Genomic DNA, 24,893 nt, shown 5'->3' on the forward strand with positions numbered 1-24,893 from the left:
TGCCTTCCTCTGTCTGTGCTTTCCTTCTCTTCCTCTCTACCTCTCCCTCTCTCCTCATCCTCCTCTCTCTGCCTCTGCTTTCCTCCACTCCCTCTCCCTCTCTCTCTCTCACACACACACACACACAGACACACACTAAGGTAAAAGCTCTCCCTTTACCACTGTGACTAACCCCAATCCCATTTAAAATGCACTAGGCCAAACTGATAGTATTAAACCCTCCGCCACTATATAATCATATGTGGTGGAGAGGGGGGGGGGTTGGCCTAACAGGGGAAGGGTGGAATGGAGGGATTATGGGTGCCATGCTCAGCTTGACTAGTTTCTCCTCACAGCCCCCTCACCCACCCAGCTCGCCCCCTCTCTCCTGTGTCGGTCTGTGCTCAGCCAACTGTGGCAGCATCATTCAGCCCATTTGGACTTGCAGGCCACTGTTTTCTGCTAATCCTTTTCAGGATAAAAGGGAAAAAAGGCAGAGAGACCTGCATAAAGCAGCTCAGAGCCACCGATTAGGAGGCGTGCATGAGTCTGCTGCAGGTTTCAATCTGGACACCACAATACAGGTTGTTATATATTTATAATTTCATTTCTTTTTGAAAACTTAGACACCTAGTCCCACTCCCCTGGTACGAGGAGGACAGGGCTTCCTCTGTTTCTGCAGGGAAACTGAGGACTGGACTGTCAGTTTTTTCTGTAACCTCCCCCATCCCAGAACACACACACAATCTACTCTGATTTAAGTGAAAGCTATCACTGCATTTAAGCCTCAATCTCAATCTGCCTGCTTAAGAGAAGTTCACTGATGTATAAACATATGGCAAAACCACTACAGGACACAGCACAGCACTCCAGAACCACACCGCACCGTACCACACTACAGCACAGTACAACACAAACTCATTTACACACAAAACATATTTCTCTCTTTCTCTCTCTCTCTCTCTCTCTCTCTCTCTCTCTCTCTCTCTCTCACCAAAGCAGCTACAGGAGGAACATATCTGCATATCTCTCTAAATCCCTCTCTCCCTCTCTTTCCATCCACAGAATACATGGATAAGCACAGCAGTCTGCTTTGTCTGTGCCCTGGGGGGGGCACCCAGGGCTGGGAGATCGTCCAGCCGCCCCCCACACACACAGACAGATGTTGGCCTAATTTGTGCAGACTGTCAGCGTATGCAGCTCATTTATACTCATTTTGCAGTTTACTGTGCATTTTGTGTGTGTGTGTGACATTGAGTGTGTGTGTGACTGTGTGTCTGTTCATGTATGATTAAATGTGAACGTGTGTGTGTGTGTATGTATGTGTGTATATAAATGTATGTGTGTGTGTCTCAACGTATATGTGTGCCATTGCCCCATTTCAACACACAAACACAGATACGTGCGCAGACAGTTGCCCCAGCTGCACAGGCACACAGACCTGGACCACGTTCAGCCCCCCCAGCCCCTGGGCTCGGCACCAGCTCTCCACCTGGCCCGAAACCCCACAGTGTGCCCGGACTGTGCCACTCGTCAGAAGCTGGCGTCCTCAAACCCCTAGAACCCCCGTGAGTGATGGCCCTTGGAAGACGTGTTAATATGCGGCAGAGACCTTGTGAAAAATCCCTGGATCTCAACCTGCTCTTTTGGCCGGACGAGCCCAGCTGTTGGCATCCCTCTGAGACCTCACCTCTGCAGAGCAGCTCTGGAGACTCAGACTCCAGTATCTGGTAAATTTTATGATCACTGCAAGAAGATGTCCCTTTGTGCACATTTTCCCCAGTAAAGTCCGGCCAGCCATGCCCTATTTGTGCTTGAGGACTGTGCCCATACAATGCTTTTGTGTTTTAGTTTGTGTTTGTCTGTTTTTACACGGTGCTGTACAGAGTTTAGTGGCTTGACCTTGGGCCAAAGATCAGTTCATTACTCTGGACCAGACCACACTGGAGTGGACTGCACTCCACTGCCCTGGACTGGACTGAAGTGGCACGCTGTACCATGTGATCACAGAGGAGGGGAGGGACAGAGGAGGGGGAGGGGGCACACATCGCCTTAGCGAGGCCTGCCAGGAGGCTCTGCAGTCTCCCCTGACAACAGTCTCCTTGGATGACAGCTCTGCAGGAGACGGGCTGTGGCAGAGTGGCAGGGGGATCTGTACTGAGTTGCAAGTCTGGAGCTGGGCCCCTACGCCACAGGGCAGTTGACTTACACCAGCAATGGCACCAGGATCAGCACCAGCACACTACTTCCACGTTACCCAAGCCCCTGTTTCTGTTACAGTAATTTCAGCAGTACCCAGCCCAGTCTGTACTCCTAGGCATTAGCAACCACTGCAACTACACTGCTCTGTGTGAATTGGTGCTGTAATGCAATTGCACACATAACGGTCTATAATGTCATCCACGCCACTTCCTGTGTGATGTAAACTGGCGCTGCGGTGCTGGTTCTTGCACCCTGTGGCCCTTACCTGCGTCTGCCACTTTTCATCTTTAGTCACCTAACATGATAACAATAATAATAATAAAACAAATGAAAACTATAATAACGGCAATTTGTTTACAGTTATGCCCACCATGCACGTGTGTGTGTGTGTGTGTGTATGTGTATCTGTTTCAGTGTTTTTTTGTGTGTGTGTATATAATGCTTCAGAAAGGTGAGAGGTGAGGCTCTGCTGGATCAGTCAGGCTGTCCTGACACTCCGTGGTGAAGATTCTGGCTGCTGGGTCTCAGGGGTAAGATACAGTTGGCAGGCAGTCTATCTTGAGCACTGACAGCAGCCTGGAGATCACGGCACTCCAGATGTTGTGTCTTGAGACAGATGTCTGAGGCTTCCTTCAATGTTACTGTGCCATGATAGATATGACTGATAAGAGGAGGAATTTTCAACTGAGAGGAGAAACATGGCACACACACACACACACACACACACACACACATTGCTGGCTTGCACTCCCTCTCTCTCTCTAGCAGGCCGTCACCGCACAGTGAAGGAAACAGGGAGAAAAGCCTCAGAGGAATGGAGGAACTATCATAAGAACCACAGAGATGCCCAGAACACACACAGACGTGTAGACAGCGAGGGAGAAGAGGAGCAAGACAGGGAGCAGGGGAATTGCTCGGTGCATGAGAGAGAGGGGAACTTGCAGATGGAGAACAGAAGGGACGACTGAGATAGCCGAGCCAGGAGTTAAGAAAAAGCAGAGATGAGTGAGCAAAGGAAGAGAGATAGCAAAAGAAAGAAATAAAGGAAGGAAGAAAGGAAAAGATATTAGGACACAGGCTCGGGGCGCCAGCAGGCTCTAGGTCAACTAGGTGCCAAAGGCCGGGTTACGGGTGGGGGCGCATGACTGGCGCGGCTGCTATGTGTGTGGGATGAGGCGGGGGGTCTCGTGGTGAAACCTGCAGGGTCCCTCCAGCTCCAGCGAGCCCCTTCCCCCTCCCTCTCAGGCTCACTGGCCCGCACTGGAGAGAGATTAGGGAGGCAGTTAGGGGCTGCCCTCCCAGTGCGTTTTCCTGCACAGCATGGCCCAGGGACACAGGAGGAAGGGGGGGTAGTGGGTCAGTCTAGCAGTACAGTAACTATGCGCGGTGTGGATGAAGAAGCTGGGCTCCACACTCAGGAGGGGAGGAATATCAGGGGCTGCCAGGATCAGCAAGCAAATAATTGAAAATTAAAGAAAGAAAGAAAGAAATAAAGAGGGAAGGAAGCAGCTCTTAGAAATAGCCAAGCAAAAATCACAGTGAACTACAATTTAAAGTATCTGATACATGCATGATATATTATTGGATGTGTGTTATTTTATGGCAGTATGCAGGTTCATCAGTGTTAGTTAGTGATAGTGATCACAGTTGTAGTAGTTCTGTAGAGTCAGGAGTTGTGTGCATCAGGAATAGTGTGTTAATTAGCAGCTGTAGTATAATAGCAGGTGTGTTCATGTTCATGATAATGTGAGTTAGTATAAGCATATATAAACATTGTTCTTCTTATCATTATTATTATTGGTCATACAATGGAAATAGCCCCAAGAGTAATAGTTTTTACATCATAAACCCTCTATAATATGCAGCCCAATAAGGCAAAGTGAGGCAGAAGGCAGCTTAAAAGTGCCATAAGGGTATCAGAAATGTCATATAGGACCATGGGCCCAATATGAGGTTGTGACACTTCTGTCCCCTACAGGTGTGGTGTGGTACACTGTGATAAAAAATACAGTAAGGCGTAGTGTGGTGTACGGTAAAATATGATCAAGTATTTTATACACTAACACACACAAAGTTCATATGGGCGATAGACTAGACTTGTGTGCCATACGACATGCCCCTGTGTCCCCTATGGATAACGCCCATCACATACGAATTAGTCTGTCCTCTACAAATGCCCCTGTGTCTGCTATTAAAGTGTCATTTTTTTGCGGGGGCTGGATTTATATCCACTTCATTCGCCCTTTTTAAATCACACATTGACGGTTCATAAATCATTAGAAAGCAAAGACTCCGAGCTTTCAATTGCCAGAACTAGCTCTCCATCCCTTTCAGATGTCTCAGTTACGGTGTTAATAGACTCTTGATATCAAAAATTGAATTGCTGATATGAATATATCTGTAACAAGTTTTTCTTATATTAGAAATTTATTTTAGCAATTGTATTTTGGAAATCAGCAATTCAATTATATTTTGTATATCTTTAATTCCTATTGAAAGAACATTGGTATGCATTTTCATGTCAACAATTGTGTTTGATATAAAAATGTATATTTTTGATATTAACAATGTGACAATTGCTGATATCAACAATTGTATTTTTGCTATCTGAAATTGAATTATCACTAATTTTATGATTAAATGTTAAAACATGTTGACATAATTATGTGATGCTCTCAGACAAATAAATGAAAAAATTCTAAAGAGAATAGTTTTCTAGCTTGTTTGTCAACTAAAGGCTCCACTGAACTGGAATGTGGTTGGCAGGGTTCGGGCTATTCAGGAAAACAAAACATTAATTTAAAAAAGCTACAGTAATGCATTTGAACTGTGCTTTTTGGTTTTAATTAAAGCATTCATTAATCACCATTGTGTGGTGCTCAGGTGACCACATGCTGGATCCTGTCTGGGCCCTGCACTCATTGGCTAACACTCTGACCACCTTGGCCCTGCTTGGCTGATAGCCCTTGGGTTGTTTTTGGTACCAGATATTTTAAAATTCATATAGAAACAGATTTTTCAACATCTTTGTTGAAATGTAGATTGTCCCCACAATTACCAAGCATTCTCCTTCAGTCAGGACCAGGGCTGCTTAAAAAAATGATTTTGAAATAAAACATAAACACCAAGATTTACACATGTAGATGTCAAATAAAGGAACCAAAAACAGCAACATGTGACCTCTGATATTTTATTATAATAAATAAGATTAACCTATTTTACATCAAATCACAACCATTGCTTGTTTTTTTCCTTTTTTGATTTTTCTTTGACATTCCTTCAGAAGTTTTACAAAGATTATAAAACAAGATATGTACAGCCACACTCCGTTGGCCAAGAATGACACGCAAAGAGGTTGATGCTACAATGAAGTGATTGAACCCTTAGCAGTTCGTCCCTCCAATAATAAAATAGTCTTTTTCAGTCAAAGGAACCCAAGAGCATTTCTCCCCCATCTCGGGCTGTTGCTAGGCAATGCAGAAGAATCCAGTGTACGTCTGATAGAACAAGAGTCTCTGTGCAAATCAATTCATGAAGTCAAAGGTTACGAGGGCCGTCCACAGCCCTGATGCAGAATGACTTCAGTGGAGAAAATAAAAAAACAATCAAATAAAAAATAAAACAGTCAGGTCAAAATATTAACGGAAACAAAAGGGAAGGGGGAATGTGAATTTGACCCTTTCAAATTTGAAATGGAAAAATAACTTTCTCTCGACAGGTCCAGCCTGTTGGTCTCTGCGCTCCCTACTCCCAGCTCAACACAATTTTAAAACACAAGACATGCCCCCCCCACCAGTCATCAGCTGAGGCTCCTTTTCTCCTGGCAGAAGGCTAGCTCTCTCCTCCCTTGATCACTGCCAGCATCCCATCAGCATCCTTCCACATAGACCCCCTTCCCACTCCAGACCCCTGTACTGGTCAGCAGCTACAGCTTGCAGCAAAATCCCCATGATGGTGAACCCACTTCTTTTAGTTTAACATGAATAAAAGTAATCTTTAGGATATAGGTTTGAAGACACCAACAAAAATAAAAATAAATCAGGGCTGTAGCTGTGTGCTTTGCAGAATCACATAGTTTACAGATTTAAACTGAGAACTAAGACATTGTGTCAAGACCCAAAACTGGAGGTGATGAGCCCAACGCCTGGGCCATCTGGACTTAACGGTGACAATAATTTAAAGACATTAAAATGTAACGGTGATGGGTTGGCACAAAAAAAAATGAAAATACTGTGGTTCTCTAACTGGAGGCAGAGGAGGTGGGGGGGTGTCAGTGTTCTTGGAGTGATTGAATAGTTAAATAACGAGAACATTAAAGTGAAGGAAACCCTAGGTCATCCTGCAATTCAGTCATTAGTAGAAAGACCAAAAACATTTAATTAAGTTGGAGTTCCAACCATTGTGAACCAGGGTGGGGTAGGTTGAAAACACAGGGTGCATGCGAAGAAATAAATATATTCATCTAGATATCTGTGAAGACCCACCCACCCCCGTGATGCCATACTTCTCCCATTTCTTACAGATCTCTGGAGGGAGCATGACAACTCTGCCCACCCCCCCCTCCCCTCCAGGAATTTATTGCGCCTTTATTTGATACATTTTAAATAACATAACAAACACACACACACCACAACAACAAATAAATACAGCAGGAGAAAATGAATCTGCATTTAAAATGGTCATGGTAAATGAAAGCCTTGGTATAAAACAAATAAATAAACTAAGGTTGAGCAATGCTTTCAAAATTAAGTGTCCCCACATGTTCAGCATCTTAGTTCATTCACGCAGACAGCACCCTAATAGCTGCAGATGCATTACTCTGCAGAACCCCCCCCACACCCCCCTGCACAGGCATGAAGATACAATAGAAACAACTGAACATCTTCCTACTCTGATCCTCTGCAGGGTTAAACTGGGGGGGGGTGTAAAAAGTTAAATATTGTTGCTTTGAGGGCAGTTTTGACTATGATCTGTAGATGTAGGTAAGCATAACTCAGCACTGCATCCCTGCCCCCCCAGCACACTAGCAGAGGTGGATAAGCCTGCAGTCCCTGCCACCTCACCATCCTTTTTTTTTTTTAAATATATTTCCCCCCCCCGCCGCCGCAGAGGTATCCGTTAAAAACCTCAAGGCAGCCATTTTAGATATGACCTTGCACCCTCCCCCCCACTTCAACACAGCCTATAAAGCACATTCTGTATATATGATGGAGAAGTTGGTTTTGTATAAACATGCACACCAGCCAATTCCAAAGTTGCCCCCTTCCCCTACTCCCACCCCAGCCATCAAAGGATGAAGCCCCATGCACTGCTCCCGACTCTTTAACTGCAAGACGTGTGTTGGAGAAACTCCCTTGTTTTAAACGGTCAGCGGTTGTTGTTTCATTCTCTCACCATTTTCACAGAAGCCTTGCACTTCAGATTCATGTCTAACCCCCACCCCTACACAAAAAATTTAAAAGCTGCACAAAGCCATAAAATATACCTCAGCAGACTGTACCTTTGAGTTCTAACTCAATGTACAGGAGAGAGTGAATGAATTCAGTGGATCAGGGAACTAAGTTCATTGGCTGATGTGCACAGACACTGTAGCAGGATCTCGAAGTCGGGCGCTGCATGGTGCTGTGGGGCAAGGGGTTAGTTCAGGCAGGAGTAGGATTAGGGAAGGGCAGCTGGGAGAGGAAGGAAGGGGTTGGGAGTTGCAGGCCCAGGGCTGCCCGGCAACAGGAGGGGGCGGAGGTGGATGCCGAGGGTGGAGGAGTCCTGCGTCCCGTTGCAAGTGTGCGCTCCACCCCTCCCCCTCTCCCATGGCGTGGCCAGGCCTGGCGTGGCTCGGCACAGCTCTGCTGATGACAGCACCCCACCCTCCACCCCTCTCACATGACAGAGCAGCTCTTGGCCTTCTCCTTCTTGAAGGTGGAAGTGAGCAGCTCAGAGCGGCTGGGCAGGTGCAGTAACCTCTTGGACAGGCGACGTGTGGGGCTGGGTTTGGCCGCCGGCTGCAGTTTGTTCATGCAGGCCAGCGCGGCCGTGCGGAACACACTGTGGATGCTCTTCTCAGACGTGAAGGCTGAGCACTCTAAATAAGCCTCTGCGCCCAGCTGCTTGGCCATCGCCGAACCCTAGGAACAGGGAACAAATCAGGGTCACTGTGAGAAAAATGACAACCATTGAATCGTGACCATCGTCAAGTACTTGCAAACCAGCCTTGGACAGGGGAACATCCATTGGTGGATGAAGCCCCCCCTGTACTACCCCCAGCACGGGTGAAAGAGCAGCTCACCTGCTCATGGGAGATGGGCGTCTGCTTCTGATTGGACAGCTCCATCAGGGTGCATACATCAGTACGCAGGTCTGTCTTGCAGCCAATCAGCAGGATGCGAGTGCTGGGGCAGTAATCCAGGATCTCGGTCTTCCACTGGGGTGAACAGAAGTTGCATTAGTGGATGAAAGAACAAGTTCACAGGCTCCAGTACAGCTTCAGAGCAATTCATTTGCTGCAGGAATACCAAACTAACAGAAACCTGAATCAGATAGAGGTTTGACAAACTGCAAAATAAAAACTATTGACTCATCATTACCTTCTTCAGTGCGCTGTCAATGGTGTCTGGCCGGCTGATGTCGAAGCACAGCAGGACGGCGTCGGAGTCGCTGTAGCACAGGGGGCGCACATTGTCATAGTACGGTGAGCCTGGGAAGACAAAACAACAGCGTCACAAAAGGGAGACACCAGGGAGGAGAGACCTGGACATAGTTTCCCTAAGTGCCCTCCAGAGGGCAACCCGCAGCAACCTCAGCAAGCCAACCCATCGTTGCCAGTAGGAAATGGAACAATTATTGCAATTTTAAAAAAAAAAGTGGGGTGCATTGGCCCACACCCTACATCCTGCTGTGGGAGGCACACTCCACAAAAGGGTAGCTGATGACTGCTCAGACCCATGCACTGCCGCCCGACAGGAACGCATCCCAAAACACAGTCCATCAGTCCATCGGACCCGAGCCAGAGGGTGGTGTGGAGACTCTGAGAGCAGTTCAAAACATTAAATATACATCAAAAGCAGACAGATTTGAGTGTGTCTATATATAAACATCCGTTATACACATACACCGTGATGTAGCTGCACTGTCTCTCCCGTCTTGATGCTATAATTAATAACAGGGTTTCCGGAACACTGCGGAATCTCTCTTGGCATTTGTGTGGGGAGGAGGGGTGACGGTGGTTGTGGGGGTGGGGTGGGGGAGGACAATCACAAAGCTAAACCCTCATTAGTGTTCAGGCAGCTCTCGGGTTATGCAACCACCTCAGTAGGCCTGTGCCGAGCAGGCGGGGGAAGGCACACACCCCGGCTTGTGCTCGGAATCCTTAAACAGGCTATCTGCGTTCTACCTGCAGTTTCACGTAACCACGGCAACAGGGCCTATGGAGAACCAGCCAGCCAGCCTGCTTGGGAACATCGTCCAAATACAGCATTCCGCCCACCCAGTCAGTCACCCACCTGCTTCTCCGCACAGCCAGAGGAGCATTTAATAAGCACCCCCCCACCGCAAAGCCTCAGCATAAATCCTGTTGTCACCGTGCCATCCTACCCCCCCCCCCCACCCTTTCTCAGCCACCCACCTCCACTCTGCCCACTCTGAGAGAAGTTCCTCTGTGCCCTACCAAGAGAGAGACCATTAGTTCACATGCATGCATACCCAACAGTCTTCTGAAACCTCCCTCTCCCTGCTCCTGTCAGACTGATTCTATTGGCTCCTTAAACAAAGAGGAATCCCACATGAAATCCAATAACAACAAAAAGAGGCCTATTGGGTACTGGAGAATCCCAAACCTCTGCCATTGATTTCTCCTTGGGAGAGGAGAGGAGAGAGAGAGGGGTCTGGGGCGGGGATTTTGAGTTTCTCTATAAACCGATTAATCAGGTCAAGATGATCTAGATCAATACAGACTGAAGGAAACGCCTGAGCAAAAACAAATCACAGCTGAATTGGCTGACTGACTCTAAAATTAGACTTGCAGTGGGAGAAAGAGGCAAGGATAATGGTTGGATCTGTATGGAAGTCAGGGTTGTTCCTTCCATTTTTCAACTAATGATGCAGTGCACAATTAACGGTTGCTAATGAACTTAAATACAGGGTAGGTGGGTGGGTAGATGTCAAAATGTTCACACTCCCCTAACCCCCCCCCTCCATTCTTCTACTGTGCTTTTCACTGCCACTGCTGCTGCTACAGTAAACGGGTCCCTGGATTTGCATAGCAGAGGGAGAGTATTCACCTCAACAGCACAGGCGCCCTGGCATCTCCCTCCGCTGCTCCGCCAGGCACGCTCCTCCACCCACCAAACATTGGAACCCCCTGCAAACATCTACGCAGCACACTGCCAGCCATGCAGACAAGTAGAGCATGAACAGTCCATAACCCTCCTGCTGCAGGTTATCCTTAAAGGACCTGGTCCCAATCGAACAGTTCCATCTGCAGTAATTGCGTCATTACAACGGTTATTGTTGGTTTCATCAGTTTTATAGCAGCTCTCTCAAGTGCGTTTCAGCCCCCCTCCCCCCTTACTCCGACAAACACGCAGCTCTATATGGCATCGCGGGGATTGTCGTTTCTATTTAAAGCAACATAACGAGTCAGGAGAGGAGAGGGAAAAATGCAGGCATATGTGGGTGAAGTTCAACAGCTCCACATGTGGATGTTTTTATTTGCAGAACCAACAGCTGGGAAACATCTGCATCTATCCAGTGGGAGAGGTACAGTACTGTGCAAAAGTTTTAGGCAGGTGTGAACAAAATGCAGTAAAGTAAGAATGCTTTCAAAAATACATGTTAATTGATAAATATAATCTATTAACTAAATGCAAAAAGTGAGAAAACAGAAGAAAAATCAAAGCAATATTTGGTGGGACCACCCTTAGCCTTCAAAACAGCATCAAGTCTTCGAAGTACACTTGCACACAGGTTTTGAAGGAACTCAGCAGGTAGGTTGGCCCAAACATCTTGGAGAACTAACCAGTTCTGTGGATTTAGGCAGCCTCAGTTGCTTCTCTCCCCATGTAATCCCAGACAGACTCGATGATGTTGAGATCAGGGCTCTGTAGGGACCATACCATCACTTCCAGCACTCCTTGTTCTTTACACTGAAGATCATTCTTAATGACGGTCACTGTATGTTTGGGGTTGTTGTTATGCTGCAGAATAGATTTGGGGCCAATCAGATGCCTCCCGGATGGTATTGCATGATGGATAAGTATCTGCCTGTACTGCTCAGCATCGAGGAGACCATTAATTCTGAACAAATCCCCAACTCCATTTGCAGAAATCCAGCCCCAAACTTGCAAGGAACCTCCAACATGCTTCACCGTTGCCTGCAGACACTCATTCGTGTACTGCTCTCCAGCCTGGCGGCAAACAAACTGCCTTCTGCTACAGCCAAATCTTAAAATTTTTGGGTCATCAGTCCAGAGCACTTGGTGCCATTTTCCTGTATTTTGATGCTTAGTTGATTCTCTTGGCCTTGTTGCCACATCGGAGGCATGTTTTTTTGGCCACAAGTCTTCCATGAAGGCCACTTCTGACCAGACTTCTGCGGACAGTAGATGGGTGTACCAGGGTCCCACTGTTTTCTGCCAATTCCGAGCTGATGGCACTGCTAAACATCTTCCGGTTGCAAAGTGAAGTAAGCATGATGCGTCTTTCATCTGCTGCAGCAAGTTTCCTTGGCCGACCACTGCATCTATGGTCCTCAACGTTGCCCATTTCTTTGTGCTTCTTCAAAAGAGCATGGACAGCACATCTGGAAACCCCCCCCGTCTGCCTTGAAATTTCTGCCTGGGAGAGACCTTGCTGATGCAGTACAACTACCTTGTGTCTTGTTGCTGTGCTCAGTCTTGCCATGGTGTATGACTTTTGACAGTAAACCGTCTTCAGCAACTTCACCTTGTTACCAGAGTTTGGCTGTTCCTCACCCAGTTTTATTCCTCCTACACAGCAGTTTCTGTTTCAGTTAATGTTTGTGTTTCAACCTACATATTGATGATTAGCACCAGTCTGGTATAATTGTTTAATCATACACCTATAGGACTATATGCCTACAAAATCCCTGACTTTGTGCAAGTGCACCTAGAAGAACTGATGCGGTTTTGAACGCAAACGATGGTCACACCAAATATTGATTTGATGTAATTTTCTTCGGTTCACTCACTTTGCATTTAGTTAAATGATAAATATAATCTATTAACAGGTCTATTTTTGAAAGCATTCTTACCTTTACAACATTTTTTTTCCACACCTGCCTAAAGCTTTTGCACAGTCCTGTACATTACACCCTCTAGCACCTCCCCGATCAGTCATGTAAAATACAGTGCATCTGGAAAGTATTCACAGCGCTTCACTTTTTCCACATTTTGTTATGTTACAGCCTTATTCCAAAATGGATTAAATTCATTATTTTTCTCAAAATTCTACAAACAATACCCCATAATGACAATGTGAAAGAAGTTTGTTTGAAATCTTTGCAAATTTATTAAAAATAAAGAACAAAAAAAGCACATGTACAAAAGTATTCACAGCCTTTGCTCAATACTTTGTTGAAGCACCTTTGGCACCAATTACAGCCTCAAGTCTTTTTGAGTATGAAGCTACAAGCTTGGCAGTTTCTCCCATTCTTCTTTGCAGGACCTCTCAAGCTCCATCAGGTTGGATGGGGAGCGTCGGTGCACAGCCATTTTCAGATCTCTCCAGAGATGTTCACTCGGGTTCAAGTCTGGGCTCTGGCTGGGCTACTCAAGGACATTCACAGAGTTATCCTGTAGCCACTCCTTTGTTATCTTGGCGGTGCGCTTAGGGTCGTTGTCCTGTTGGAAGATGAACCTTCGCCCCAGTCTGAGGTCCAGAGCGCTCTGGAGCAGGTTTTCATCAAGGATGTCTCTGTACATCGCTGCATTCATCTTTCCCTCGATCCTGACTAGTCTCCCAGTCCCTGCTGCTGATAAACATCCCCACAGCATGATGCTGCCACCACCATGCTTCACTGTAGGGATGGTATTGGCCAGGTGATGAGCGGTGCCTGGTTTCCTCCAGACATGACACTTGCCATTTAGGCCAAAGAGTTCAATCTTTGTGTCATTTGACCAGAGAATTTTGTTTCTCATGGTCAGAGTCCTTCAGGTGCCTTTTGGCAAACTCTAGGCGGGCTGTCATGTGCCTTTTACTGAGGAGTGGCTTCCGTCTGGCCACTCTACCATACAGGCCTGATTGGTGGAGTGCTGTAGAGATGGTTGTTCTTCTGGAAGGTTCTCCTCTCTCCACAGACACACGCTGGAGCTCTGTCAGAGTGACCATCGGGACTAAGGCCCTTCTCCCCCGATCGCTCAGTTTGGCCGGGCGGCCAGCTCTAGGAAGAGTCCTGGTGGTTCCAAACTTCTTCCATTTACGGATGATGGAGGCCACTGTGCTCATTGGGACCTTCAATGCTGCAGAAATTTTTCTGTACCCTTCCACAGATCTGTGCCTCAATACAATCCTGTCTCGGAGGTCTACAGACAATTCCTTGGACATCATGGCTTGGTTTGTGCTCCGACATCCACTGCCAACTGTGGGACCTTATATAGACAGGTGTGTGCCTTTCCAAATCATGTCCAATCAACTGAATTTACCACAGGGACTCCAATATAGTTGTAAAAACATCTCAAGGATGATCAGTGGAAACGGGATGCACCCGAGCTCAATTTTGAGTGGCAAAGGCTGTGAATACTTATGTACATGTGCTTTTTTTGTTCTTTATTTTTAATACATTTGCAAAGATTTCAAACAAACTTCTTTCACATTGTCATTATGGGGTATAGTTTGTAGAATTTTGAGGAAAATAATGAATTTAATCCATTTTGGAATAAGGCTGTAACATAACAAAATGTGGAAAAAGTGAAGCGCTGTGAATACTTTCCGGATGCACTGTAAATAAAACATTAACCCTATGCACCATTTCTAGAGCTGATTTAATAATGCAACATTGTGTGTGTGTGTGTGTGTGTTTGGTGGGGGGGATGGTGACATTTCACACTGATCCCACCAATTACATATTACAGGGGTAAGAAGCAGGAGAACAAGTCTCGACATGCTAACCCACCCCCCCCACAAATGCACACACTCCCCCCGCTCTGGAATGCCAGGAAGGCTCTGCTCCTGGAACCCCCACTGTTCCGGAACAGAGGGATTCCCTGCGAGGCGGGTCAGGGGCACCCAAGGGAATTCCCACAGCGGATAAATGTAGCCATTGTGAGAAGAGGCACTCCAATACATGCCTGCATGTAGGTAGGCCTATATAACAAGGCAACTCTGCAGCCAAATACACTTTCACACACACTATCAAGTTGTGAAAACTATTATTAGCAGTCTCCATTTAGACAGAAAAAAATTATTACACACCAAATCAAACCTGGCATGCAAGCTCAATGTCTACTTCAGAAAATTATTTATTTTAAATTCTTAAAATGGGGGCAACTACCCAGTTACGAAACAAAGCACAGGACGGGGGAAGTTGCCACGTCATTGACATTTGGTGGGTGCCTTTTCAAGCCAATACTCTGAAACTGGTCATAAAAGTCAGTACAATAAACAGTGTAAAAGTACAGAGCACTGAATTAACTCAAATCTACAGTGAGACAGAGGGATCCATTTTCCAATATATTCCTGAAAATGTGCCTGCTGCAGTCTCCCTCACTCATCCTCTCAAAGAGGATCTAATTTAAAATTAATTAAATCAAAATAAAAAGAGTAATGCAATGCCAGGTGCAGACAGCAGCAGAAGTCAATCCTCTTACGAGTCCTCTTGATCCCATTGCCAACACAGGGCTGGTAGACCAGAGTGGTGGCAGAGATTACACTGGTTTTGGGATGGGTGGATTTAAACATTCAAAAGTTTAGACTGTTATGAAACTCCCTTCTGTGATCCCCTGGGGACATCTCTTGCTTTATTTAATTGTATTTAAAATTCCCCTAATTTCAAATCCCCCTCAAAATTAAAATCAAAATCCCAAATCCACTCCCTATTAAACTTACTCCCTTCCTTCCTTCCTTGCAGCAGTCTGGCCGATGGAGGCCGTGTTCTGTTAAGGGGACACTAGTGATTATTCTGCTATAGTTGCTGTATCCCCTCGCCTTACGGTAGGGTCTCGCTCTGCAAAAGCCACAGGATATTGTGCCGTTATATAATGTTGCTTTTCGAGTGCGAGTTGCAGTGCACCAATGCCTCAGTGAGACAGATGAAGCCAAATCCCAACCCTTTCCAGTTTAGCCCCTTGAAGATTCTGACCCCACCAGCTTCTGAATTGCCAATTCAAATTACATAAAGTAGCAGAAGCACATACCAAGGACCAGCAATAGAACCCAGAAAGGATGCATCTAATAGTTTATGTGTTTAAATTGGACCGAGCCATTACAAATAATATTTCTTCGATTACAAAACTTGAATTTCTAAACCGGTCAGCATCAAGGTCTCAGCCCCCATCGCTCTCCAACACTCACAGCTGCTTTCCCCGACCCTGGTAAACGCTCTACCCATCAGCCCACCGCCTCCACCAAGGCTGCCAACTGGCACAGTGGCACAGAAACCAATCACATCAGTGAGATCAAGGATGGGGTCAGGGGTCAGGGAAGTCAGACAACAGCACCACTTTCTATTCATGGCTGGTTTATTTTCTCCCCCCCTATGCCCAGGGTTGGGTTCTGCAGTTTGAGACCTAGCCATTGCTTTATGTAAACATTATGTCATCATGTTTAACCACAACAGAGATAAATAAATAAACACTTGCTAGTGCGGACTGTCACCCCGGCTGAATGGGCATCACATCACATTAGCACATCTTGCGGCACTCGGTCTTCGGGGGAAACGCAACAGCCTGCAACGCTACACTGTGAGCACTTGCTCATACTGAAGTCGCTATTAATTTTAATCACCCTAGGAATAGTGTTGCCGTGCTCACACCCTCTCCTCCTCTCAGAAACAGACACACACCTCCAAGGGGGATTCTTTGCAGGTTTCAGTTTGTGCTTTTCAATTCAAAGCCGATTCATACCAGTAGGTGAATGGTGATTTTGCTTCTAATCCAAATAATTAGGTCAATAAAGTAACAGATCTGATCCCTGGACCAGGCTACAGATGGAGCCAAAGAGAGGAGGCAGGTCAGCCACAACACAGGAAGTCTTATAGGTCCATCCAAATCCAAGGACTTTAATTTCATGAAGGCCTGTCTGCGTACAAGTGGTACAGCACAGCGTCACCGCATGAACAAGGGTCTGTCATTTCCGTCCCCGTCCCCAACGTCCCTCTTCCCATTTCACTGAGAAGACTAATTACAAAAGCAGTGTTCCGAGTGTTTTAGGGGTGTGTTCATTTTAAAAAGGCGCCGCGTTGGATAAATGTTTATTAGTCAGCAGCTCTAAGCCACTTTGATGCCTGAACTTTTTTTTTTTTTTTTGTAGTTTCATGTAGTTTTTCCCTGCGGTGATGAAGGAAGAGAGGAGCGGAGAAGGGGGTGGGGTGAGGAATGTGCAGCGAGTTCAATGCAGCGGAAGCCTGGCGGATTGATGGCATTCCCGTCTCTCTGTGTTGAAAGATCCCGGGCAGATATTTCAAACAGACTCTGGCAGGTTAATGGGGTGTAATGGCGTTAGAGGGGAAGCCAGGCTCATTAAAAACGAGTATTTTACAGGTTTTTTTTGCGTTTGTTGGTTTTTCCTTCAAGGGCAGGCACGTTTCACAGTATGCTGCAGCCGGCAGGGGCTGAAACTCGCTGCGCGGGAGGCTGGTGTGGGTCCCCGGGCCCAGGCGCAGCGGGGGTCGCTTGTACAGCCGCGAACATTTGCTTCCAAACGCCTCTAATTGGGGCGCGGGAAAATGCGTGCGTTTTGCCACCCTTTGAGAGGTAAGTCCGCTCTTTGCGTTCAAGTTACGGTTGTTTCGTACAAAACAGTCTCGGTACAAGCAGGGGGGATGGTGGGGCTATTCTGCACTGTTCGTCTTTTTAAACGCGTCAACTGTATGAAATAAATTATATCCTGCTTTTACTGGAGGCTGTTAGGTTTGAACACTTGTAGTTGTGCATATAGGCCGTTTCTGCCCCCCAGCCCAGCACTGGTTGTCCATTCCGTGTAGAAGAAACACTTGGCTTTACGAGGACGTTATGAAGGCCCCCCAGCCGAGAATAGAGTAACAGGCTATACTTATTGAAGACGTGAACGTTTGTTTAACTTCAGGTCTGCTGCATAGTATTCGTCCCAAATTCGTCATAAATGTATTATAAGTTCACCATGCGGCTCGAGTATTATTCCCAGCCTAGTATTCTTATTAATAACCCTTATAATGTAGTGCTCTTCAAAGATGAGCGCTTGGGGGAGTGGGAATAGAGTCCAGACAGCCCCGCCCCCTTCCGTTAATTAACAGTAATTAGGAAAAGTAAGCGGCGCTAATGATCTTCGGTGTATCCAGATTAATCCCATTTACTGTGCGGTGCAGAACGGCGGGGTGGTACAGATCTCCGTTGGGGGCATTTTTCCCAGATAAAAGGGGATTTTTTTATATTTGCATTGTTAATACTGCGGCTTCAATCCCATCTGGGGGGCAGGGAGAATTCTGGCGCGTCTGGTTTCGGAGGGGGAGGGAGAGAGAGAGAGAGAGAGAGAAATTGGTGGCTGGAGCGCATCCGAAATTGTTCTTGGCGTATAAATCGATACAGATACGCTGCGTTCCTCCTTTGATACGATTAGTTTAATCATCTCTACGAAGCCTGTTGGTCATTCGTAGTCTCGGCGATCCCACCGTCCAGATCGCCGACCAAGGTATTGATTATCACTTATGAAGTTATTATAATTGATTATTCGTCTTATTGCACAGGCACGTCAGTGGGCAGAGAGATTCCTACTGACCAGTTATACTAAACCATTCCAATGCGCGTCAGTGGCGACTGACTGCTTCCAGCAATAGCCTACACCACAGTATATCCTACACTAAACCACCGCAAAACATATTAATCATCTCTAAGCAGACGCCCCTCAGTTGTTTTCACAGGATACATTTTCAAAGTATTATAAAGTGCATTAAATACAATCAGTACATCGTACAATAAGCACATCCCAGTATATGGAAACACACACACACTTACCAAATTAAAATTAATTTCAGCAATCTCAATATGCGCCCGCAGGCTGAATACCTGTGCATATTACATTGAAGCTGTAACAGGAAACAGGAAAATCCTTCCATAATCGGGGAAGGACAATAGAGTGGGCTACAGCATCCAGACAAAGGTAACAAGACGCATCAGAGCACACATCTCTTCTCTACACAACAGCCAGCCCGGGACACAGCCCGGGCATTTCCGACCCGGCTCTCCGACAGCAGCTTTCAGATCCCGCCTGGCCCCGACACGCCGCTCGCCGCTCTGGAGCGAATGCAGTATTTTCAGACCAGACAGCTGTTATCCCTCGATGCGTTAAACACACAAAAAAACGACTGCAGCCTCGCACAGAGACAAAGATGATGGCTACAATTTAACGGATTGAACTTGGTGCTACAACGGTCAACAAATATAGGTCTCTGATCCAACACATGTTGTCACAATCATTATTTGCTTAGATTGACAAGAAAGGACCAGGGATAAGAGACAAGCAGTCAGGTATTTCAGACGTCATTCTCGTGGAGATAGGACAGGCATATCTAATATAGGCTATATAATGTTGTAGTTCGGTTTCTTTACCCTCAAGAATAAGATTTAAAAAAGTGGAGCACATACTTGGTAAGGTCAGGGTTACTTCCATTTTTTTTTAAACACTAAATTATGCACCAGTTTTCATTAAATGCTCTTCGACCCAAACAGATGTACCACCAATTTTACATCGGCAGAACAGGATCATTCACAAAACTGCGAAGAAAGAAAAATACAATTTCCAAGTCACAGTAGCCTAATGACAAACCACCAACAGCCATATAAAAATCAATTAATCTCGCTCGAGGAGAAAAAAAGAAAAAAAAAAGCTCTCGTTACTGGTCCCGCCACATCAAGCGGTCAGTCACGGTTCATTATTGAATCAGTGGCACCGGGCGATCACCCGTATTGATCCGGTATCGATCGCAGCTTACCTGACGTGTCCCAGAGACTGAGCTCCACACGCTGCTCCTCCAGCTCCAGGCAGGCCGTGTAGTTCTCAAACACCGTCGGCACGTAAGTCTGCAGGGAGACACGAAGCCGGCATTAGATTATACTAATCGTGTGTACATACATACATACATACATACATACACACACTCCGCAGTGGAATCAATGGATCACACTGCTTTTAAGTATAAGCATTACCGGGGCGGCTCTGCAGGGGTCTCCTAATGCGCGTTGAAACTTAATTTACGTGGAAATTAATTGCAGGCTACAGTAGTTTATTTCAAAGCCCCCAGGAAAATTGTCAGACTACACAACTCCGCGCCAACCACACTCACTTGGACAGCACACAAATGTATACAATTCACGCGTGCCAAGCATTTACCCCACTACTCCCCACAAACACACCCCCCATAATCATAGTTGCCACTCAGAAAGCGACTGCAGGCTTAAATCAGTTTTTATCATGTAGCTGGAAAAACTCCCGGATGTATCGATTAAGCTCCAGGTACAATGTTCAGTGCTCAGCAATTTAGGAGCCGAGGGAATGCAGTGGGGGGGAAGATTGGCAACCTCGACTTGCACCCCCGGCCAAGCGCGGGCCAGCGTGTCGCTGCCCACTGGACACTCGCGGAGCCCGTGTGGTCGCAGAGACGGCAGTAAGTGCGCATTCCTGCACCGCACCGCACCGCACCGCACCGCACCGCATCCGAGCAGGAAACACGCCGGAGCGACAGGGACCCCTGCACTCGACGCGCGCATTTAACCGCGTGTGCACATTGCCCGGGCTGCCGAGCCACGAGATGATCAAGGGGGTGGGGGGAGGAAAAATAAAACTGCTGCAAAGAACCACCGGGCAGGATACATAAATATCTATAATTGTCAATAAATATATGCAATAAATCGATGCATTGGTAATTAAGACGCCGATACAGAACAACAGGTTATCCTTCTGCCTACTTAACCCCCCCATAAGAGAAATGTATACAACATGAACACACCAATGCAACGATACAGGACTGAATGTTAAACACTGCGCAAAACCTCGGAAGACGAGTAAGTCTGCCTCTTTCCTCACGCGACCGTAAAGCGGATGCAAAATAAAATGAAGACCTCGGGTTAAAAAAGAAAAGAAAATGCACATACCTCGGGGTAGCAGTCCTTGGCTAGCACTTGCAACATCGCCGTCTTCCCGCATTGGACGTCTCCTACCAAAACTAGCTTACACCTCAGGGGCTGTGTATTTCTCCTCTCCTTCATTGTGAATTGTGTCGGAAGAAGAAGGGGGCGAAAAAAAAAGAAGGGATATGCCAAAGCAACAACTTCAACAAAAACAAAAATACAAAACACACTGCGGGTTTTCTTAAAAAATAGGTCTTATCCGTATGCAATGTGAAAGCGTACGCTCTTCCTCCAAACTCACTAGAATCATTCCACTGGGTCAACCCGCAGCGCTCTGACTGGCAGCAGCACGCCACTGCCTTTTATACCCCTTCTCCAGCCAATCACCTTGCAGGATTCTCCTGGCTCGGGCTATCTTCAAAGTTCTACTGCCCCCTAAATTCCACTGCTCCCGTTTGTTACCGAGAGAGAGACCCGTGACGAGCTGACCGATCTCACTGGGCTATTGTCCATGAATCAGTGTGCGCATCACAGGTCTTGCGTTATCAAAAAGTCGGCGTTTTTGCAACCGGACTGTGCAGTTGCGCCATATAGGGCAATCGTAACATACTTTGTGCACATTAGCTTGTTTTTTCAGAAGGCTCTTAAATATTGAATCTGTATTTTACATGTTTACAATTCTAACTACAACCCCTCCCGATATTATTATGATGATGATGATGATAGGGCCAGACAAAATAATTAAACTTCTGTTCTGCTCTGTCTTATACCCTTATTGAAACCATTTCCGCCTGACGATCAATCAGGCAAGCTGCTGTTAAAACTCATCTCGCCGTACTTTGAAATGCTAAATTAATCAGTCTTCATCAGCGCTTTTGCTCGGTCGTCGCGTCCTGGGGCCGGGAGGTGGGACAGGGCAGCTTCTCAAATTTAAAACAAACAAACAAACAAAATAAAACGCACTAGTTTCAGAACAATACTAGACCTACCAGAACTACATTGCTCCGGGATCTGCAGTATCAAACACAATGGCCAATTCTATGGTTAAAATAAATAAATGACGCACAGCACACGACCCGACTGACAAACAGGTTTCCATCCTCTAGACAAGAGCTATACTACCACCCCCTTCCCAACCCCTCTCTCTACCTGTAAAGACAGCCTTTTAAGATGCAGTGGTTTCTGTTGCACTTGGATACAGAATCCACACATGATCTTTGAAGGTTGGTAGTCCAACTCCACCATTCCATCACCACCCATTCAGGTTGAAGTCGAAAGCAGGTAAACTGACACTGGGCTGGAACAAAATCCTGAAGACTGCGAGGCCCTAATGTGTGAAGCTGTAGCTTCCACAGGTGTGTCTTCAGTCTTGTCTGGTCCTATATCTGAGTGTTTTTCACTAGTGGTTTCTGACGGCTCCAGGCCCCACTAAATCACTCAGGAGGCGAACAAATCTAATCAGCCATCTCTCAACTATCAATGGGATCAGCAGCACCTTCCTTTGTGAGAGATGGGGAAATAATACTTGTTTTGTGCTGCAGGGTTATTGATTGGTTAACCCTCCCCCATTCACACACACTCAAACAAACAAACTTACACACTGCACCCTGGGAGTGTGGGCCAGGTAACTGAGATCAGGTGATCTGTGGTATTGATCAGGGGAACAAGTTGCTCAGGATTTGTGTGTCCTGTGATCAGGCTGATACCTTCTTCTGTTGTTTATCAGTCTGGTCAATAAAGTTCAACATCCATTAAAGTGTCTTCTAACCCATAAAAACAACAACAACAAGACCCAATCAAGAGGTTTTGGCAGGAGTGAGGTAGCCAGTGCAGGCCAGCTGAGACAGAACATTTTCTCACCAATTATGAAGCTGAAAGAGTCGGAGAAATGCTAAACTAACATTCACCGGAAATTATGAATGCACTTCAGTATAAATACTATTAGTATTATGACTAATAATAATAATAATAATAATAATAATAATAATGACAATAATGATGGGTTGAGTCTATGGGCTTGCATTATTTAATTCGGAACCCATTCTTATACTGTGAGTCTGATTCTGGAAACGGTGATGGTGCTGCAAGAGCAAATCTGCCATTATCACAGCCTGGCACGGAGGGCTGGGAGGAGTGGCATCGGCATTGAGCCCAGAGCAGGATCGCCGTCTCTCCCACTCCGCTGGGGGCGGCAGGCAGGGGCAGCTGCTCAATGTTGTTTCATCCTTAATCTTCCTGAAATAATACAAAATAATAGGAAACTAAAATCTGAAAAACCAGCACCCCAGCTCAGGGGGGTGACGAAACATGTGATTGGTTTCTTGCACAGGCATCTTCAAATTTTCAGATAAAACAACAACACAAAAGCACACAAACATACACACTAGACACAGAGAAAACACATTGAAACCCAAATTCTTGCAGTAAAGTTTGCGGTGTAGTGTCGGCTGAGGGGGACAAATAGCAACAAATACATTTCTGTGTGTGGATTGGGCAGTCCCTTCATAGCCACTCTCATTGTCAACCATGCTTACGCTTCTCATTGTTGGGGAAGAGCCCTGAAGTAACCCAGCATGCAAGGACCCCTGGGGAGGGCTGGGGACACATGCTCAGGCGTCCAGGAGGTGCCTGATCAGTTTGGCTCCCTGCAGGTGAGCCCAGCCTGTCAGGCTCCCTCAGACAACCAGATGCACTTTTAACAAGCTGGGGAGAGGAGGAGGTGGGGGTCTGCTGTTGTTGGCACCTGTAGGGGAATCAAGGTTATCTCTGAATGCAAAACAGCTCACAAAAATACATACAATACATGCCCTCCCCCTGAGAGATAGAGAGACTGAGACTGAGAGAGAGGGGCACAGAATGTGTGAATTACCTACATTCACTGGTGAAAAAACACCCACAATAATGGCACTGTTAGCTCACCCTTAATCCTATGATTAATCAGATAAGGATGTGGTTTAAGTTTGTCAGGTGTGAACTCACAGGGATTCTCTGTCAGCGAGCACGGCCATGCGCTATGCAGCCCTGAGCACCGCTGCTTCTGAATGTACAGCAGCAGGGGCAGAACCTACAAGTAGTAGCAGCGTGTTTCTGTGAGTTTACCTGTCTGTATCAGCTCAGTTTTACTGTGGTTCTGCCAGTGTTGTACAGTGGCTTCCTGTATGGGTTCAACACCCTCCATGAGTAACATAAACTGTAGCAGAAACATCTGACATTCTGGAATCTACTCAAACTCGGTTCACAGGCCCAGTAAATCCTTGTTTAAGGTGCAAATTCCTCTGATTTATTTACCAATGCAGACTTTCATAAGAAGGGGGGTGTAGTAATGACACTGGCTGAAGTTTTACAAAGAATGGAAAGTCCAGGGTTTAGGTTTACAGAATGAGTCAGCAGAGAAAAAAGCACTACACACACACACTCACTCACACAACATACACTAAGACACACAATCACATACACGCACACTCTCACAGTCACACTAACACACAATCTCTCTCTCTCTCACACACACACACACACATCCACACATACAAACACACATTCCCTGGTTAATAGATCCCAACAGCAGGCAGTTACAAATTTCCCTGGCTGCCCAGACGCCACTGATGAGAAACCAGGAAAGTTATAGAAAAGCTTATCCAAATGAGAGGAGTCTGTGGTGGGGTGCGGATATGGAGTTTAGGGGGGTTTCCCGAGTGGCTGATCAGCAGCTTAGTAAACTCTTCCTGGGGAAAAACACCTTTCCATCTTTGTTGACGCACTGACCTTGAAAAAGTACAGTTACAGTTTGCTCAGTAACACATGACTGAGATTTCTGCGAAGCCCACACTCCCACCCTGCGGCCCAGTCTCGGCTGCTGGGGCACCGTTCATGGGGCGTTCCTGAATACTGGGGCTGTTATTCCAGTTAGCTGCCCAGTGTGAGAGACGGCGACGGTGTGAGGGTGTGGGGGAGGGGGAGAGGGGGCCACATTGTCAGAATTGGCAGACAGAAGGGAAGGTGTCAGAAGAGGAACTGGGGAAGGGGGACAGTGAGCCAAAAGGAGAGGTGCAATGTTTGTAACTTCTAAGCTTCTTCCAAATGGACGGAGCTGTGCATTCCCAGACAAATTACACCCTGAGAGCAACAATAAAATACAAATAAATAAATACCTTAAAATGAAAATGCAGGATGACAAACGTGTTAAATTTCCCTTTCCTTTGACAAGTTTTACTTTCAGCTTCTCCATGTGACCCTCAGCGTCCCCCCGGGGCTGTCTGTGTTATTGTTATTGTTATGACTGATGTGGCATGGGGTGTGAATCACTCTCTCTCTGCGCTGTCCATTGGCAGACATTCAGATGGCTTCCTGTAAAAGATCTACAGTCCAGTATGCAGCCTAACCCCCCGATCCCCAGACCTATGATCTCAACAGTTCTGATATTTTCAAACAACACCTAACAGGAAC

The 24,893-nt window shown here is 46.3% G+C and overlaps 1 protein-coding gene across 1 annotated transcript; it reads right to left on the reverse strand.

Annotated features, from left to right (window-relative positions):
- Positions 1–5,357: 5,357 nt before the first annotated feature.
- LOC136752900 (rho-related GTP-binding protein Rho6) lies at positions 5,358–20,911 on the reverse strand. The gene is made up of 5 exons (XM_066708595.1): positions 20,475–20,911; positions 19,316–19,403; positions 8,763–8,872; positions 8,465–8,599; positions 5,358–8,303 (listed from the first exon to the last, which is right to left on the reverse strand). Exons 1-5 carry the CDS (start codon positions 20,586–20,588, stop codon positions 8,058–8,060), a joined length of 693 nt encoding a protein of 230 aa, XP_066564692.1. The 5' UTR covers positions 20,589–20,911; the 3' UTR covers positions 5,358–8,057.
- Between the last annotated feature and the right edge of the window lie 3,982 nt (positions 20,912–24,893).

The sequence above is a fragment of the Amia ocellicauda genome, chromosome 7, assembly GCF_036373705.1.
Source record: "Amia ocellicauda isolate fAmiCal2 chromosome 7, fAmiCal2.hap1, whole genome shotgun sequence".
NCBI classification, from domain to species: Eukaryota; Metazoa; Chordata; class Actinopteri; order Amiiformes; family Amiidae; genus Amia; species Amia ocellicauda.